At 34.0% G+C, this 19,729-nt stretch overlaps 3 protein-coding genes across 3 annotated transcripts; all 3 read right to left on the reverse strand.

Annotated features, from left to right (window-relative positions):
* Positions 1-8,460: 8,460 nt before the first annotated feature.
* On the reverse strand, positions 8,461-8,823 carry LOC136070795 (RING-H2 finger protein ATL40-like). Its single transcript, XM_065781226.1, has one exon. It carries the CDS (start codon positions 8,821-8,823, stop codon positions 8,461-8,463), a length of 363 nt encoding a protein of 120 aa, XP_065637298.1.
* Positions 8,824-10,193: 1,370 nt separating this feature from the next.
* LOC112019226 (E3 ubiquitin-protein ligase ATL41) lies at positions 10,194-11,358 on the reverse strand. The gene has a single exon (XM_024051758.2). It carries the CDS (start codon positions 11,164-11,166, stop codon positions 10,570-10,572), a length of 597 nt encoding a protein of 198 aa, XP_023907526.2. The 5' UTR covers positions 11,167-11,358; the 3' UTR covers positions 10,194-10,569.
* Positions 11,359-18,401: 7,043 nt separating this feature from the next.
* Positions 18,402-19,375, reverse strand: LOC136070792 (E3 ubiquitin-protein ligase ATL41-like). The gene has a single exon (XM_065781218.1). It carries the CDS (start codon positions 19,044-19,046, stop codon positions 18,486-18,488), a length of 561 nt encoding a protein of 186 aa, XP_065637290.1. The 5' UTR covers positions 19,047-19,375; the 3' UTR covers positions 18,402-18,485.
* Positions 19,376-19,729: the final 354 nt, after the last annotated feature.

Here is a 19,729-nt window from a genome sequence, read left to right on the forward strand (position 1 = left end):
ATTAAAAAATTACACAACAACAATCCAGTGGCGGACCACCCCTAAAATTGTCGGGAATAAGAAAGGCCTTAGTTCAACCAAAACAAAAATTTAGGGGTCTTAGTGAATTTCATCCAAATATTAATTGTTGAATTTAGTGTGTGTATTTATGTTCATGTTCATGTTTATGTTGTATAGACACATATGTATATATATTGGTTACAATGTATTGCTATGACATGTACCAAAAATTTGCATCTCTGTTACTAGTGTAATAAGCCTTCTTTTGTGTAAATAGATAAGTGTTATGCTCAACATTGAGCCTAATAGACTAATATCTACTGATACTAGTCAAATCGTCCACAATGATTGGAGTTTAATAAATTATTAAATTGTACTCTATGATATTTTTAATTAATTCAATAATTGCAACTACTTTTGGAACCTTCTTTAGTTATGGTGTTTTTGTAACACTTAAGGTGTCCAATTTAATTATAGGTTATTTTTCCAATTTTTTATTTCCTAAAATAGAAATATATGTTGGTAACTATGAGAGTAAGAACTATTTTTCATAGTCACAACCTACATTTTTAATCACTTTGATGCTTATCAGCCCTATGTAGTAGGATTTATTGCCACAATAAGAGAATTCCTGTCGATTTTAATGGTATTTATACGACTTTTGTCCACACATATCGTTGCATGATCTTATTAGGCTTGTTCAAGGTAGCCTATCTTAGACTTAAAGGCATAAATGTACTTTTGGTCCCTACATTTTGGCCATTTCTTGGTTTAGTTCCTAAACTGATTTTGCTCCTAGGTCGGTTCCTAATTTTTTTAAATTATTTTTAAAATGGTCCCTACCATCAACCCAATAATAGAAAAATCTGAAGTGGCAAACAGAATGCACTATGTACACAGTAAATGCTGACATGGTTAATAAAATAATATTAAAAATTTTAATTTGGCATTTTTTAAATGCCACGTCAGCATTTAAAATGCCACATCAGTATATAAATTAATAAAAAGACACCAAGCTCCAAACCCAAACACCCATGGCCAAATAAAACAAAACTCTTTCTTCAATCTACCTAGAAACCCACCTTCTTCTTCCTCATTGAGTTCATGAATTTTTTGGGGACTCTCTTCATATCGTCGTGCACATCGTAGCAATTGAAGTAAATCAACACATGCATTGCCTCCATCGCACGGGACCAGCATCACTGCATCGGAGCTCCGTCACTAGTTCAAGGCATGTGGGTCACAGATCGAGTCTGGTAGAGGGTTACGAAATTGAAGGAGATGATGATTTTTTGTGTGTGTTTGATTGCTAAGAGAGTGGGGAAAAGAACCAATCAAATCACTCTATCTCTGACCTAGGTTTGTTTTTCCTTATGGGTGTTTATTTGTTTTTAAATGTCTGGGTTTGGTTTTTTCATGTGAGTTTGATGATTTTCTGGGTTGGTTTTTTCATGTGGGTTTGATGATTTCTTCATGTTGGAGGTTTCAGTGGAGGATAGGGATTTTGTATGAATTTGTGCATGTTTATTTGCTAAGAAAATACAAGAAAAGAGAATAAAATCTTCGATTATTTTAATTTTCTGGGCAAGCCAAAGAACATGAAGAACATGTTACCCTTGTTATTTTGAAAATAATAAAAAGAAAATAGCAAAAGAATTCAACATTTGTTGTTTTTTTTTTTTTTTAAATGTTATTGAATTACTTATTTTAATTTTATTTTTTTTCTTTTTTTATTAATTCATATATTGATGTGGCGTTTTAAATGCTGACGTGGCATTTAAAAAATGCTAAATTAAATTTGGGTGTAAATGCATTTTTAGTCTCTACATTTTGACTTTTTCTATTTTGGTCCCTACATTTTCATTTTATCACTTTTAGTCCCTAAACCAATTAACGCGTGACATTTAAGTCTTATCGTCACCCAACTAACAGAAAATGCTGACGTGGCTAACGGCACATTAAAATAATAATTAAAAAATCTATTTTGGCATTAAAAAATGCCACATCAGCATTTAAAATAAAAAATTAATTTATTAATTTTAACTAAATAAAAAAATTAAAAACAAAAAATCACATGAATTGAGATCTAAGAGTGCCTTAAACAATAACAATAAGAACATAAATTCAGATTTAAGAACAAGAACATTTCCTTTATTTGAAATCCAAATAAAAAACAAATAAAATTTTTACTTTTTTTAGTATTAAAGATTGAATATCTGTTCACAGAAAAAAATAAATAAAAAATATTCACAAAGCATAAGAACTTGTTCTTCAATGTTCTTCTTAAATCCAAACAAAAAATAAACAAATAAAATTTTTACTTTTATTATTATTATTATTTTTTTTTACTTTCATTTTTTTTTTTTAAGAACATAAGAACTCGTTCTTCAATGTTCTTCTTAAATCCAAAAAAAAAAAAAACAACAACATCAAACATCAAGAAACAGAACATCAAAGAACATGAAAAAAAAAAAAAAAAAAAAACATGAACATCACCAAATCAAAGAGCATGAACAAGAGCAAAGACAGGAAAACCCACATGAAACCACACCCAAACCAAACCATCCAAAGAATTTACCCAGTAAAGCACCCAATTCATCCACTCCCAAACCAAACCATAATCAAAGAAATTTCGAATACCACAACAAGTTCATAACTTAAAAAACAAAAAGAAATTTCAAAATGTGAAATTCCTAACAAACACCAAAACCAAATCTCCAACAAACCCCAAACCCCAAATGTCCAGAAACGATCACCGATCAGACCAACAACAACAAACCTTGCAATCCCAATAAACGAACCCAGCACCCACCAACATCTTTTTCTCTAAACCCAGATCCGATCAAACCCAGTCAAACCCACCAACGATCACCGATCAAAGCCGAAGAGAAAGCCTAGATCCTAGCAAACCCAGTCGAACCCAACACCCACCATCTCTTTCTCTAAACCCAGATCCAAAGAAAAAGCCAAAAGAGAGATAGAGATAAAGATTTTGATCTGAGAGAGAGAGAGAGAGCTTTAGATGAAAGAGAGCTTCATTTTAGATGAGAGAGAGCTAGTAAGTTGAATCTAGTGGATGAGCAATGACCAAAATGTATTTGGTCACATATGCTAATGTGAATATTTTTTATTTATTTTTTTGGGTGAACAAATATTCAATCTTTAAAACTAAAAAAAGTAAAAAAAAAAAATTGTTTTTTATTTGGATTTCAAATAAAGGAAAATGTTCTTGTTCTTAAATATGGATTTGTGTTCTTATTGTCTTGTTCAAGGCACTCTTAAATCTCAATTCATGTGATTTTTTGTTTTTAATTTTTTTTATTTAGTTAAAATTAATAAATTAATTTTTTTAATTCAAATGCTGATGTGGCTTTTTTTAATGCCAAAATAGATTTTTTAATTATTATTTTAATGTATTGTCAGCAACTTCAGCTTTTTCTGTTAGTTGAGTGACGGTAAAGACTTAAACGTCACGCGTTAATTGGTTTAGGGACTAAAAGCGGTAAAATGAAAATGTAGGAACCAAAATGGAAAAAAGCGAAAATGTAAGGACTAAAAGTGCATTTACGCCTTAAATTTTTTAATAATATTTTATTAGTCATGTCAGCATTTACTGTGTACACAGTACATTCCGTTTGCCACCTCAGATTTTTCTGTTACTAGGTTAACGGCAATGACCATTTTAAAAATGATAATAAAAAATCAGGGATTGACCTAGAAACAAAATCAGTTGAAGGACCAAACCGAGAAATGACCCAAAATGTAAGGACCAAAAAATGCATTTACACCTAGAATTAAATTGTGTTTTTAGTTTTAACTAGTATGTTATCAATTTTAGTCATTAAGAGATAAAGATTTTGATCTGAGAGAGAGAGAGAGAGAGAGAGAGAGAGAGAGAGAGAGAGAGAGCTTTAGATGAAAGAGAGCTTCATTTTAGATGAGAGAGAGCTAGTAAGTTGAATCTAGTGGATGAGCAATGACCAAAATGTATTTGGTCACATACGCTAATGTGAATATTTTTTATTTATTTTTTTGGGTGAACAAATATTCAATCTTTAAAACTAAAAAAAGTAAAAAAAAATTTTGTTTTTTATTTGGATTTCAAATAAAGGAAAATGTTCTTGTTCTTAAATATGGATTTGTGTTCTTATTGTCTTGTTCAAGGCACTCTTAAATCTCAATTCATGTGATTTTTTGTTTTTAATTTTTTTATTTAGTTAAAATTAATAAATTAATTTTTTTAATTTAAATGTTGATGTGGCTTTTTTTAATGCCAAAATAGATTTTTTAATTATTATTTTAATGTGTCGTTAGCAACTTCAGCTTTTTCTGTTAGTTGAGTGACGGTAAAGACTTAAACGTCACGCGTTAATTGGTTTAGGGACTAAAAGCGGTAAAATGAAAATGTAGGAACCAAAATGGAAAAAAGCCAAAATGTAGGGACTAAAAGTGCATTTACGCCTTAAATTTTTTAGTAATATTTTATTAGTCATGTCAGCATTTACTGTGTACACAGTACATTCCGTTTGCCACCTCAGATTTTTCTGTTACTAGGTTAACGGCAGGGACCATTTTAAAAATGATAATAAAAAATCAGGGACTGACCTAGAAACAAAATCAGTTGAAGGACCAAACCGAGAAATGACCCAAAATGTAAGGACCAAAAAATGCATTTACACCTAGAATTAAATTGTGTTTTTAGTTTTAACTAGTATGTTATCAATTTTAGTCATTCTATATAATAATAAGTTATACAGAGATCCACTAAACACCTCAAGTAGATTTGAGTGTCGATTTCTATGTAAGACATAAAAATCTAAATTATTTTTTCATTCAAAATACTTAATGGTTAGTAATCATAGATTATACAAAGATCCACTAAGCGCCTTAAGTAGATTTGAATGTCAATTTCAATGGAAAGCATAAATATCCTAACTATTTATTCATTTAGAAAACTTAATGATTAGTTTTCCTTTTTACTATTTCTTTATATATATATATATATATTTGTTTTTATCTTTATGTTTGTGTATCTATGTTTACATTTATGTCTATATTTTCACAATTATATTCTAGCATTATAACAAGTTATCTTTGAGTTTACCAACTAAATACATGATGTAAAATGTAGATACTTTTCTAATATTCTTAAAATTTATGTTTAATTTACCATATGCTTAGTTATAAGTTTCCAAAGATGATTTGGAGTTCATCGAAATCGTTGTTCTTAGGTTTAGCAACCAAGATACTGAATATAAACAAATTAAAAAAGTGACAGGAAAAAATCCAACAAATGGGGTAAGAAACCTAGAATCTTACCCATATATTGAAAGGCAAATGAATACAGAACCACTCAATGCATCAAGTAAATTTGAATATTGATTTCAATGAAAAAATTAAAAATCTCAATATTTAATTTTATACTTATTTGTTAGTTTCGTTTGTATTTTTTTTTTTTAATGAATTCGTTTGTATTTATATAAATATTTACATTTATTGTTATATTTTTTCACAAGTTTATTGTCTAGTACTCTTATATACACCTACACACACAAGGACACACATGATTATGAAAAAAAAAAATATTCTTAAAGTTATTTATGCAATTAGTAAAAATGTATATTATATTGTATGTTAATATACATTTTTCCAAAAGCATATTTGGCTTGAAAGAGATAATAGCCTACAAATGAGAATGTGACTTAGAGACCAAAAAAAGTAGCTCAAAGTGTCTAGATCTTTCATCTCAAAATGTTGGTTGAGAAATTGTTGAAGAGCACAAATTCCTACAATGTTATCAAATGTATTAATCGTATCATCAACATAGGGTAGAATGAGAGTAATAACAATGGGATCCAATGAATAAAAGTGCGGAGTCATATTAGCTAGGAGTGAAACCCTGCTGAGAAACCATATAGCTAAATTTGGTAAACCACGCACGATGTTAGAAGCATTATGTGTTGCTGATGATGGCATTAGGAATGAGGGTGCTTGGGCAGCATTGGGCCAATCACTTGGCTTCATGTTTTCTCAACACACTCATGGCTCCTCATGCCTGACTAGTGATGCTCTTAAGGGCTTTTTGAAGGGGACCTGCCTAGTCTCCCTAGTTGAGTTGGATCGATAAGCAGTGATGAGGGGCAGCATGTGGAGGCACCTTGCTCGACATTATGCCCCAAGGCCATGGTAGAAGAGGGCCATGGTGGGCAGAAATGGTTTTGATGATGAGCAGCAGTAGGTGATGCTGACCCTATGTGGTGGTACATGACATTGGTGGCTTAGTTGTTGGTTTCTTGTGTGTGGGCTTGATGGCTAGAGTGCAAGGCAAGGCAGGGATGCTGTGATGATTAAATGCTGTGTGCAAGGCATTAGGCTAGTTGGGGCTAGCTGAATGTATGGACAAGTGCTAGTAGGCTAATGGCAGTTACTTTGTATGCTACATGTGGACATGCTATATGGGCTGTAGTGTTAATGGAAGGTCTTGAGCATGGGTCACACCTCTCCAAAACGTGTGGGAACATGTTGTGTGGGCTGCTAGAGGATGGGTAAAGGCCCCATGGTCTACTGAGACATGAGTTGTGCATGTGCAGCATGTGCAATGGCAGTTACTAAGCAGTTACAAAGCAATTCCTAGATTTCTTGAGGATCAGACCTGCTGTGTAGGGGTTGGAAACATGGAGAGCAAACCAAGACAACATCAGTTGAAGGTGTCCTAAGTCAGACCACAAGTGGTAGATTGTCCAAGAGCTAGGCAATTACTAGGTAGTAACTGCCATAGCAATTAATTCTGTATATTTAACCCTAAGGCTATTGGGGGTGTCAACAGCAGAGTGTATTTGACCTTGGGAAAATTCTATGTAATTCTCAAGGTTTGTAAAAAGGTTTCTTTTGTACTTGAGATTAAGTAATAAAGGTTGGTGGTGGGTTCCTTGTAAATATTGTGTGTGTTGTGTGTTTAAACGTCCCTATATAATCTGTTCTAAGTGTTATTGTAGTGAGTGTGTGGTGTTGGCTGAGACTAAGTCAGGGACTTAGGGCCATCATAGGCAGAATATTTGAGTGATAAATTGACCTTGTGACACACGAGAAGCTTAATTAAGGCCATACATAGCACATAAGGCTGAACATATTACATATGGCTTGGTGAGTGTTGGTAGCTGGGAGGAGGATACACGTAGACTTCTTCCTCAAGATCCGCATTTAGGAAAACATTCTTACATCCTCTAAAATAGAAACCTCTTGTGAAGAGCGGCAATTGCAAGGAGTGATCTAATAATGATAAGACGAGCAACTAGGTCAAAGGTTTCTTCATAATCAATGCATTATTCTTGAGTAAAGCACTTTAGAAAAAGGCAAGCCTTATAGTGTTCTACAGATCCATCTATCTTAGTTTTGATCTTGCATTCCACTTGCATCCCACTACAGATTTGCTAGGAGATATATCAACCATTTCCTACATATTAGTCTTATGGAGAGCATCAAGTTCAGTAGTTACAATCGGTGTGAGGCTCACAGAGAGTAGCAAATGCAGAAGAATGGTAGTTGTCCTAAAGATGTAGAGAAGGAACTTTTATCTGATTAGAGCAACGAAGTGTAGGGGCAGGTGAAGGCTCTGAAGGAAGGTTCGATGCATGTAAGTATGACGTATATGGTGATGATATGGCTGAATTTAGAACAAATGGACCTGCTTCTTGAGATAAGGCCAAGGGCACATCTGAAAGAGCTAGAGGTCGAATTAGAATCCCTCATTTGGTCAAGATGGAGATCAATAGAAGAATGGCTAAAGATTGGAAGCATTGAGTAGATATAGAAGAAAACTGCTGAACACTGGAGAATGAACGATGCTCCCAAAATTTCACATGATAAGAGATACGCAAACAACAAGTTGACCCTAACATCATCGGAAAAATTAACTATAGTAGTGGTTCCAAGCAATAGAGTTGAGAATGAGATTCAAGAAGGAAGGGAAACGAAGCGGGCATAGTGAAAGACAAGACGGAGGAGTAGTCAAAAGGTTGGTCGTGTAATAGCTTAAATGCTGATTTGTTTTGAGTTGTGGGTGAGAGAAGAAGATTGGTAATGTAGACAGTAGTGAGTGCAGCTTCACTCCAAAAGTGTTCAAGAATTGATGAGGATATAAGCAGGATAAGGATGCGTGACCAAGACGATAGCGACTAATTATACTATACATGTACATAAATCAATATGTAAAGTGTATCATTCTATGGAAGACAAGCAATATGCAACAATACTTTCAAAATCCAACACCTATAGCCAGTGTAGCCAATATAAAATCTGAATAGCAGGGGATATATTTTGCTTTTAAAAAAATTGAAAAAATAGCTATACTATTTTATTGTCGAGTAAGCTCGTATCATTAGACAACAGTAAGTAATCACTATGTCTTTCTAGATCTACTGCACCCACTTCATCTATAAAACTCTGAATCCTCGTCGAATTCTACCTACTAAGCATCCTCTGAAAAGAGCTTAATCGTGTGCCAATACCATGTGGCATACTATCTTCTACGGGTGAAACTATGGGTTGAACCCCACTGCATAAATTACTCTCCGCTGGCCTGAACCTAGGCTCAGCCAGGGTTCGGCATAGGGGCCAAGTTGTGTTTGAGCTAAGCCACATATCAATGCACTCTACATGAAACCTGTGAGTACAATTTGGTAGAAGCACTACCATGGTCTCTTCCACAATTGTGCTCAAGCAAACTGAGCACTCTGTGACTTCTTCACCATGATCAAGCTGGGCACTTGGTTTGTATATGAACTTCGGTAATGAGGCCATGACCAATGGATCGAGACCTGCCATTGGTGACTCAATAGAATGTATTTCATCCAGTGCTTCTTGAGTTGTTCTCCTATCTAAGGAAGCTTGTTGTCTTAAAAGTTAAAAGGTACCTAGGATAGATTTGAAGAATGATGAAGATCGTCACAATAGCGAATAGGGAGAGCACAGCTGCAAGTATGATCTTGCCATTGTCATTGCCATTGTTACCAAATACCAATTCTATAATTATAATTATCACCGTTGGAACTCATAGTTTCTCCTAAGGTGATCTTGATCAACGTGATGGTGTTAAAAATAAAATGCAATTTGTAATTCTCATTAAGCAGTCAACAAATTAAGAGGGGGCAGCAAATAGACAATAAGAGAACTATGTGGCAGCAAATAAAGAAGCTGAAGCTATTATTGGTAGACAACTCACATGCTGGCTGTCATTCAAGGAGTATGTCGTTGAATTCTAAAACTTACAAGTGTAAATTTGTATAAAATATTATTATGTTAGTCGGTTTAGTAACCGACCTAAGGCCTCTATCTAAGCAATGCATATGTAACGTTGGAACTCATAGTTTCTCCTAAGGTGATCTTGATCAACGTGATGGTGTTAAAAATAAAATGCAATTTGTAATTCTCATTAAGCAGTCAACAAATTAAGAGGGGGCAGCAAATAGACAATAAGAGAACTATGTGGCAGCAAATAAAGAAGCTGAAGCTATTATTGGTAGACAACTCACATGCTGGCTGTCATTCAAGGAGTATGTCGTTGAATTCTAAAACTTACAAGTGTAAATTTGTATAAAATATTATTATGTTAGTCGGTTTAGTAACCGACCTAAGGCCTCTATCTAAGCAATGCATATGTAGAAAGACAAAATAAGAGAAGTGAAATGAAATAGATACAGAGCATTAGAAATTTAGAATACTCTGTTAGCTGTGGAAATTTCAAGAAAGGCCTCGGCCATAAATTGTCTTAAGTTGTGCAATTCTAAGAATATTTGTCTCTTTATGTCTTCAAAACAATGTCCTGATTATTGTTTTATAAAGGCTTGTATCTTACTGGTCTATTCATGCTTACCATAGGTATGCTTGCAAAAGATTATCTTTGATTAATTTTAAATGGTTTGTGATAAACCCTATTTGTTATATTAATAAATATATAAAAGATTTAGAGTTTTTTTTTTTTTTTCCTATTCTTTTGCATTCTAGTCTAGAATTGTTCCTTAAATTACGTTTTGTGGAAGAACTGTACATAATTATTGTGACTTACAAATTCTACTTAAACAAACTTATGCTACATCATATATAAATAAGCTTAATCTTAATCAGAAAGAACATAAACCATGCTTGAAAGCATATTCTACTTTGTTAACTACATCGAGCTTATATTCAAAGTAAAATTAATGAAATAATCCTAAACTTTTTTACTCCGTTCGACTCAATTGCAAATTTACAGCCTTACTACATATGTATATTCATAGTTGGAGATCCATATAGCACTAGTAAACTCGCTTCTGTATATAACTGATCACTAGATATGTAAAACTTGATAAAAAAATAATTATGAAAAAAAATAAAAGCAGTAATTCAACATGCATCTACATTTCGAAATCAGTGGGACAATTTCATTTTGGTACGAAACCAAACTTCATTATCTGATTGCGGTGAAATTTTTCTAAGAAGTAAATCTTTGTATTGCAAAATCAATCAATCTTTAATGTGTATCACTCTACGGTAGAGAAGTAAATGCAACAATACATACTTTCAGTGTAATCACTACACTCTTTCTAGATCTTCTGGACCTCCTTCATCTCCACAACTCTGAATCCCCCTCGACGATCTCTCCCTACTAAGCATCTTCTGAAAAGAGCTTAATCTTGTACCATGTGCCGTACTATCTTCAATAGGTGGATCTAAGGGTTGAACCACAGTGCACAAAGTACTATCCTCTGGCTTGACCACAGGCTCAGCCAGGGTGCGGCATATTGGGCAAGTTGTGTTTGAGTTAAGCCACATATCAATGCACTCCACATGAAACGTGTGTTTACAATTTGGTAGAAGCTTAACCATGGCTTCCTCCACAATGGTGCTCAAGCAAACTGAGCACTCTATGACTTCACCATGATCGAGCTGGTCAGTTGGTTTGTACATGAACTTTGGTAATGAGGCCACCACCAATGGATCGAGAGCTTTCATTGGTGTTGGCTCAATGGAATGTATTTCATCCACTGCAACTTGAGTTGTTCTCCCATGTAGGGAAGCCTGGCGTCTTCTTTCTTTGTGCCTAAAATGGATTTGGAGAATCATGATTAGCATCACTAGAGCGATTAGGGAGAATACAGCAACAAGTACGAGCTTGCCGTCAGAACTCATGGTTACTCCTAAGTTGATCTAGAAAAGGTGCTTCCTTGCTTAATTGACTCTCAAATTCTGAATTTGTACAAGAGAGGTTTTCATTTGATTACCTTGTTATTTCGTTGAAAATTCTCTGATGGGGTTTGTAATATATTTAATGGGATTACCAAATTGAAATTTTACTAATCTCTTGGTGATTTCCTTGTTTTAGGCAGATTGTAGATTGACTTGGCTTTTGTGACATCAACAAATTAAGGATACGGTTGAAATACTATTCTCCTTTGTCCACCCTGTCGGCTTTTCTTCAAGAAAGGAAGAAATGATAATGATGTAAAATACTTCTTCGGTCCCACTTTTTTTGTCATTTATTTTATTTTAAAATATTCCAAAATATTGTCATGTTTTTAAAAATAAAAATTATTAATTTACTAATGTTCCTATTATACCTATATTGATTTACTAATTCAATTTTTTGATAAATTTTTTTAAGGGTGGTTTTGGAAACTTATACATTTTTAAAAGGTAGACAAGACAATAAATGATGTTCCCTTAAAAAGTTTGACTTTCAAACTAGACAAAAAAAGTGGGACGGAGGGAGTATTTGTTATTATCATTTTGAAAAGTTGAGGTCCTGTTTGGTAAGCAAGTTTTAACATATATTTTAACATTTTAAATAACTTTACACATATTTTAACACACTTTTTTACCCACATATATATCAAAAACACCCAAACTACATTACTCAAACTCCCCTACCAAACGGGCTCTACTAATTAAGGAAAAAGTTTTTTTTTTTTTTTTTATAGGAATTAAGGATAAAGTTGAAATACTAATCTCTTTAAGTATTTTTATTTGTTATTATCGTTTTGGAAAGTCATAGCTTTTTAGCACTACCAAATACCAAAATGTGGCTACATTGTTAGAGCTAAACCTATATTTTTTGGATCCACAGCAACCGTGCACAACTATTTTTGGTTGTGTATTATAGCTCATATGTAAAATAAATAAATAAATAAAATAAAATAAAAATTATTATTAAATTGTTGTGCTCACATTGCATTTTAATGAATTTTTTATATTATTTTAATCAAATAGCTAAAAATATAGATCCATTGATGTTAAGTGTATTGTAAAGTGAGAAGATCAAATAGATAAAATAGTTTTTTATGGAGCCATATGGCTAAATTTATGGTTCCACTAATGTGAATGCTCTAATGATATAAAATATTCACTTTATGAGACATAAATAAGAACGTCTCAAACATGCAACTTCAATAGCTTCCCAAAACAAGAAATTAGAAAAATTTTGAGCAATTGGAGCTTATTCTTCGTCCTCAAGGGCGGCTTGAAGTATTTGGAATAAGAAAGTCAATATCGTACTGGAAGTTATTTCGATTTGATCAGATGAACGAAATATTTCAGTATCATTTAGTATAGATGTATTGTTTTGAGATTATAGCTAATTTTTACTATTTTGTACCATATACAAAGTTATATTTCTAATAACTTAATATATCACTTCGGCAATTTTTTATATTTCCTTTGATAGAGGTTTCAACATATAAATATGTAAAAGTAAACTATTAAATAATCAAACACTCACCTAACTCAATAATTGCCAATCCCACGTGTCAAAAGATTGGCGATACCAATTCAAATTATCATATGATGCTTTGAGAAAATCAAAAGGCAAGTGTACTCTTTTGACCAAGCATACAAGTTACTCAATACTTACATTGAAAAAGCAAAAGGTAAGATCAGTGGCTGCGCCACCTTATGGCCGGTGGTCCAGGACCACTTGACCTAAAAAAAAAATTATATATCGTAATTTAAAATTTTATATTTATTTATCTTTAAAAAAAATTTGGGACCAAACTACTATAGGCTGGGCAGTGGCTTGATTCCTTCGACTAAGCACGCTGTCTAATACAACACAATTTTCATCATTTTATTATTGTGGGGCCTGTTAGTTAAAAAAGTATAGTAATCCTCAGAAATGGGCTCGGGGCCCAAAGGCCCAATCCGAGAACACGTAGTTATCCGAGGACAGCCTAAAAAAGTTTTATTCTTATCAAATGGGTGGTATGAAAGAAACGAGTAGATATTATATACAGCGGCATAACACACGTCCGAGGACACCAAAGTCCGAGGTCAAGGTAACCTTCATGTTAGCGGAAAGACTCCGCCAAGTTGTATCTGAACTGGAAATTAGATATAGCTTAAGGAGGCGTCGGGGAAGGTAGCAAATATCTTCTAAAGGCTATCACCTCCACATTAAATGCTTTCCAACTAACGCTCTGGCCGCATTAATGTGGAGGTGATACCTGAACAGTAACTAAGCAGCTTTATGACCACTAAGCTGAAAGTTCCGGTAGGTACTGGATGGGACAGAAAGGAGCTCCCAGGATAAGAACTACACGTGTACGATGGAAACAGGGGGAAAACGGAGTATATAACATAGGAATGAAGAAAACAGAAAAAAAGAAAAAAAAGGGGGGACAAAAGAAAAAACAAAAGGAAGAAAAGAAAAAGAAAGAGAGAGACCAATTGAAAGAGAGCCGAGGATAATTTTCCTCAGAGAGCGAACCGAAAGTATCCCTTATTAATTGATGAGTAGAACCCTTCCTGCAAAACAGTACTAGTTCTTGGACCCATACTCTAAAAATTTATTGTTTGGGCTGGTTGGGCTGAAAACTCATTCATATTCAGGGTCAATCCAAATTGGGTCCCTACAATTATTTTTCATTACAGTATTATTTTTCCTCACTAGACATATATTACTTCTCATTTTTAATTATTTTTTCTTGTTTATTCTTAACCACACACGTCTTCTATCTCCTCAATTTTTACACTTCATACTTTTAAATTTTATCACATCTTCATCTACACTTTTACATCTACGTTTTGCCTTCCTCTTTGTTCGTAACTTCTGCGTCTTCTACCAATACTAGTGCAGCAATGCCTCTTCTCAAGTTTTGAGTCTCAAATTTCTCATTACGTTTTTTTTTTTTTTTTTTTAGCTGTACAGGTACCTTTGTTCATTTTTTTTTCTTTTCATTTTTTTTTCCCTTTTGAGGTTTTTTGGTTTACAAAATGCAAATTTATTTTGGTTTTAAGAACAATTTTTTTTTAAAAAAAAAGCACAAACTTCATGCTAGCCGAATCTTAAATTTCAGCCGGTATTTACCGGAACACCCGAAATAGACCGAAATGACCAGGAATATTTTTTGAAGTGGAATAGGGTGGGTTATTGTTTCGGTTTGTTCACTGGCACAATATTTTTCAGCCGTTACGGCCGGAACGAAATGAAATTAATAACATTGAATCAAACCTAATTACCTAAAAGCTAAAAAGAAATAAGATTGTGTAATTTATGCTTTCTAAGGAACACCCTGAATGAAATTCCCGGAGCTACCATTGGGTAAGATCAAGAAGAGTGCAGTGTAGAGAACAAAGTTACAAAACACAAGAAGCAAACCAGTCATTGTGAAGTCCTTAAAGAAGAAGACAGTAAAAGAAAAATGTAAAGTAGAATAATGAAGTCGAAGTGTAGAAGAAGAGGTGATTCTAACTTCATTTTGCAAAGCTATTGTGCATTTTTCTTTCATTTTTCTTCTTCTTTCTGCTGGGTTTTCTTGGCTTACTCAGATTTATACCGCCTTGTTAAGGATTTTTTGTTTTGCCCGAAATGTATTTACCAGCCAATATCCAATATTTTTACCAATATGACCGAAATGTCCGATATTAAAACCGGCACAAAACGACCGCATATCTATATTGGCATAGCTACTGGTACAAAATATATTAGCCATACTGGCCAGTACGGTATAGAATCAACTTCCTTGATTTGGAGGCTAAGGCGAAAAATGAAATGAGACATTTACATATTTAATTATAATTTTTTTTAAATAATAATACTACTTAAACTGTATTATCTTATTTTAGATGCAAAATTACTAATTAATATAAACTGTAGGGACACGTTTTGCAGCCCAAGCCTAGGATGTATGGGATCTTGGCCCAGTGAGCCTAGTACAATAAATTTGTAGAGAGTGGGTTAAAAATGATCAAGCAAGCATGGATTTAAAAGATGACCAAGCAAAAACAAGGAAAATAGAGCTAAATGAATTCACTATTCAAGGAGGTATTTTCATATAAATCAATAACAGTTGGGTACAAGTACAATTTTAATTGTTACAATATTCCTTCTCTATTTTTTTGATCCTTCTCCCATGGAGGGTCTCTCACACTATATAGGTCCCCTTGGACTATCTTGATCTTACACTTGTTGATAATTTGAGCCCTCACTTGAGTGACTGTCCCATCAAACACCCTCTTTGGCTTTTTGTGAGTTGTGGTAGACAAGGCAGTACTGTTTAGGGGTCTTCTCCACAAAAATGCGGCCAAAAAAGTAGCTACAGTGCATTTAATGCGGTGGTAGCAACTTTTCCTTACATATTTTTAGGTTTCCTTCTTTCTCGTATGTTCATGAGGCCCGTCCCTATCATTGAAGCTTCTTGGAGGGTCACTCTAATCGCTAGAATACATTCTTGAGCTATTATCATATTCGAGGAGGAGTCCCTCCTCGGATCACTTCCATTCATTCCTTACTTTTGAGACTTCAAACTGAAATCCCTCATAACTTATTTATTCCTCCTCGGACCATTCACGTTCTCGGCCAAGGCCCAAGGCCTAATATATGATTTGGGCCTTTAACCCTACAATAGCCCCTCAAAACCCCATCAAGAAAAAATGAAAAATTCAAAAAAAAAATTGAACTAAAATTAAAAATAAAAAAAAAAATATATATATATATATATATAATAAAACTACTATAGGCTGGGCAGTGGCTTGATTCCTTCGACTAAGCACGCTGCCTAATACAACACAATTTTCATCATTTTATTATTTTTCATTATAGTATTATTTTTCCTCACTAGACATCTATTACTTACTTCTCATTTTTAATTATTTTTTCTTGTTTATTCTTAACCACACACGTCTTCTATCTCCTCAATTTTTACACTTCATACTTTTAAATTTTATCACATCTTCATCTACACTTTTACATCTACGTTTTGCCTTCCTCTTTGTTCGCAACTTCTGCGTCTTCTACCAATACTAGTGCGGCAATGCCTCTTCTCAAGTTTTGAGTCTCAAATTTCTCAATACGTTTTTTTTTTTTTTTTTAGCTGTACAGGTACCTTTGTTCATTTTTTTTCTTTTCATTTTTTTTTTTTCCCTTTTGAGGTTTTTTGGTTTACAAAATGCAAATTTATTTTGGTTTTAAGAACAATTTTTTTTTAAAAAAAGCACAAACTTCATGCTAGCCGAATCTTAAATTTTAGCCAGTATTTACCGAAACACCCGAAATAGACCGAAATGACCAGGAATATTTTTTGAAGTGGAATAGGGTGGGTTATTGTTTCGCTTTGTTCACTGGCACAATATTTTTCAGCCGTTACGGCTGGAACGAAATGAAATTAATAACATTGAATCAAACCTAATTACCTAAAGGCTAAAAAGAAATAAGATTGTGTAATTTATGCTTCCTAAGGAACACCCTGAATGAAATTCCCGGAGCTACCATTGGGTAAGATCAAGAAGAGTGCAGTGTAGAGAACAAAGTTACAAAACACAAGAAGCAAACCAATCATTGTGAAGTCCTTAAAGAAGAAGACAGTAAAAGAAAAATGTAAAGTAGAATAATGAAGTCGAAGTGTAGAAGAAGAGGTGATTCTAACTTCATTTTGCAAAGCTATTGTGCATTTTTCTTTCATTTTTCTTCTTCTTTCTGCTGGGTTTTCTTGGCTTACTCAGATTTATACTGCCTTGTTAAGGATTTTTTGTTTTGCCCGAAATGTATTTACCAGCCAGTATCCAATATTTTTACCGATATGACCGAAATGTCCGATATTAAAACCGGCACAAAACGACCGCATATCTATATTGGCATAGCTACTGGTACAAAATATATTAGCCATACTGGCCGGTACGGTATAGAATCAACTTCCTTGATTTGGAGGCTAAGGCGAAAAATGAAATGAGACATTTTACATATTTAATTATAATTTTTTAAAAATAATAATACTACTTAAACTGTATTATCTTATTTTAGATGCAAAATTACTAATTAATATAAACTGTAGGGACATGTTTTGCAGCCCAAGCCTAGGATGTATGGGATCTTGGCCCAGTGAGCCTAGTACAATAAATTTGTAGAGAGTGGGTTAAAAATGATCAAGCAAGCATGGATTTAAAAGATGACCAAGCAAAAACAAGGAAAATAGAGCTAAATGAATTCACTGTCCAATGAGGTATTTTCATATAAATCAATAACAGTTGGGTACAAGTACAATTTTGATTGTTATAATATTCCTTCTCTATTTTTCCGATCCTTCTCTCATGGAGGGTCTCTCACACTATATAGGTCCCCTTGGACTATCTTGATCTTACACTTGTTGATAATTTGAGCCCTTACTTGAGTGACTGTCCCATCAGACACCCTCTTTGGCTTTTTGTGAGTTGTGGTAGACAAGGCAGTACTGTTCAAGGGTCTTCTCCACAAAAATGCGGCCAAAAAAGTAGCTACAGTGCATTTAATGCGGTGGTAGCAACTTTTCCTTATATATTTTTAGGTTTCCTTCTTTCTCGTATGTTCATGAGGCCCGTCCCTATCATTGAAGCTTCTTAGAGGGTCACTCTAATCGCTGGAATACATTCTTGAGCTATCATCATATTCGAGGAGGAGTCCCTCCTCGGATCACTTCCATTCATTCCTTACTTTTGAGACTTCAAACTGAAATCCCTCATAACTTATTTATTCCTCCTCGGACCATTCACGTTCTCGGCCAAGGCCCAAGGCCTAATATATGATTTGGGCCTTTAACCCTACAATAGCCCCTCAAAACCCCAGATTTTTTCTCCCATCCGAGGAAAAAAGCGGATTTTGATTTTTTTTTTTTTTTTTTTTTGTTGATATTATTTTGCCCTTTGATTTGCGCACGTGGGAGTGCCGTTTTGCCGCCCTCATAATTGCTACGGATGCTTTGGAGCTTGCGAGGCGTCATTAACTAATCACTAGATATGTAAAACTTGATAAAAAATAATTATGAAAAAAAATGAAAGCAGTAATTCAACATGCATCTACACTTCGAAATCAGTGGGACAATTTCATTTTGGTACGAAACTAAACTTCATTATCTGATTGTGGTGAAATTTTTCTAAGAAGTAAATCTTTGTGATATTGCAAAATCAATCAAATCTTTAATGTGTATCACTCTACGGTAGAAAAGTAAATGCAACAATACATACTTTCAATGTAATCACTAGTCTTCCTAGATCTTCTGGACCTCTTCATCTGCACAACTCTGAATCCCCCTCGGCGATATCTCCCTACTAAGCATCCTGTGAAAAGAGCTTAATCTTGTACCATGTGCCGTACTATCTTCAATAGGTGGATCTAAGGGTTGAACCACAGTGCACAAAGTACTATCCTCTGGCTTGACCACAGGCTCAGCCAGGGTGCGGCATATTGGGCAAGTTGTGTTTGAGTTAAGCCACATATCAATGCACTCCACATGAAACATGTGTTTACAATTTGGTAGAAGCTTAACCATGGCTTCCTCCACAATGGTGCTCAAGCAAACTGAGCACTCTATGACTTCACCATGATCAAGCTGGTCAGTTGGTTTGTACATGAACTTTGGTAATGAGGCCACCACCAATGGATCGAGAGCTTTCATTGGTGTTGGCTCAACTTGAGTTGTTCTCCCATGTAGGGAAGCCTGGCGTCTTCTTTCTTGGTGCCTAAAATGGATTTGGAGAATCGTGACTAGCATCACTAGAGCGATTAGGGAGAACACAGCAACAAGTACGAGAGTGCCGTCAGAACTCATGGTTACTCCTAAGTTGATCTAGAAAAGGTGCTTCCTTGCTTAATTGGTTCTCAAATTCTGAATTTGTACAAGAGAGGTTTTCATTTGATTCACCTTGTTATTTCATTGAAAAATCTCTGATGGGGTTTGTAATATATTTTATGGGATTACCAAATTGAAATTTTACTAATCTCTTGGTAATTTCCTTGTTTTAGGCAGATTGTAGATTGACTTGGCTTTTGTTACATCAACAAACTAAGGATAAAGCTGAAATACTAGTCTCCTTTCTCCACCCTGTCGGCTTTTCTTCAAGAAAGGAAGAAATGGTAATGATGTAAAATATTTGTTATTATCATTTTGAAAAGTTGAAATACTAATTAAGGCTAAAGTTTTTTTTTTTTTTTTTTTTTTAGGAATTAAGGATAAAGTTGAAATACTAATCTCTAAGTATTTTTATTTGTTATTATCATTTTGAAAAGTTATACTAACATATTGCTAATGATAAAAAATATTCACCTCAAGACATAAATAAAGCGTCTCAAACGCGCAGCTTCAATAGCTCCCCAAAACAAGAAATTAGAAAAATTCAGAGCAATTGAAGCTTATTCTTCGTCCTCAAGGGCGGCTTGAACTTTCTCAAAAAAGAAAAAAGGGCGGCTTGAAGAATTTGGAGACCTACAGCGAATTAAAAAAATAATAATAAT

The sequence above is a fragment of the Quercus suber genome, unplaced genomic scaffold (assembly GCF_002906115.3).
Source record: "Quercus suber isolate HL8 unplaced genomic scaffold, Cork oak 2.0 scaffold_260, whole genome shotgun sequence".
NCBI classification, from domain to species: Eukaryota; Viridiplantae; Streptophyta; class Magnoliopsida; order Fagales; family Fagaceae; genus Quercus; species Quercus suber.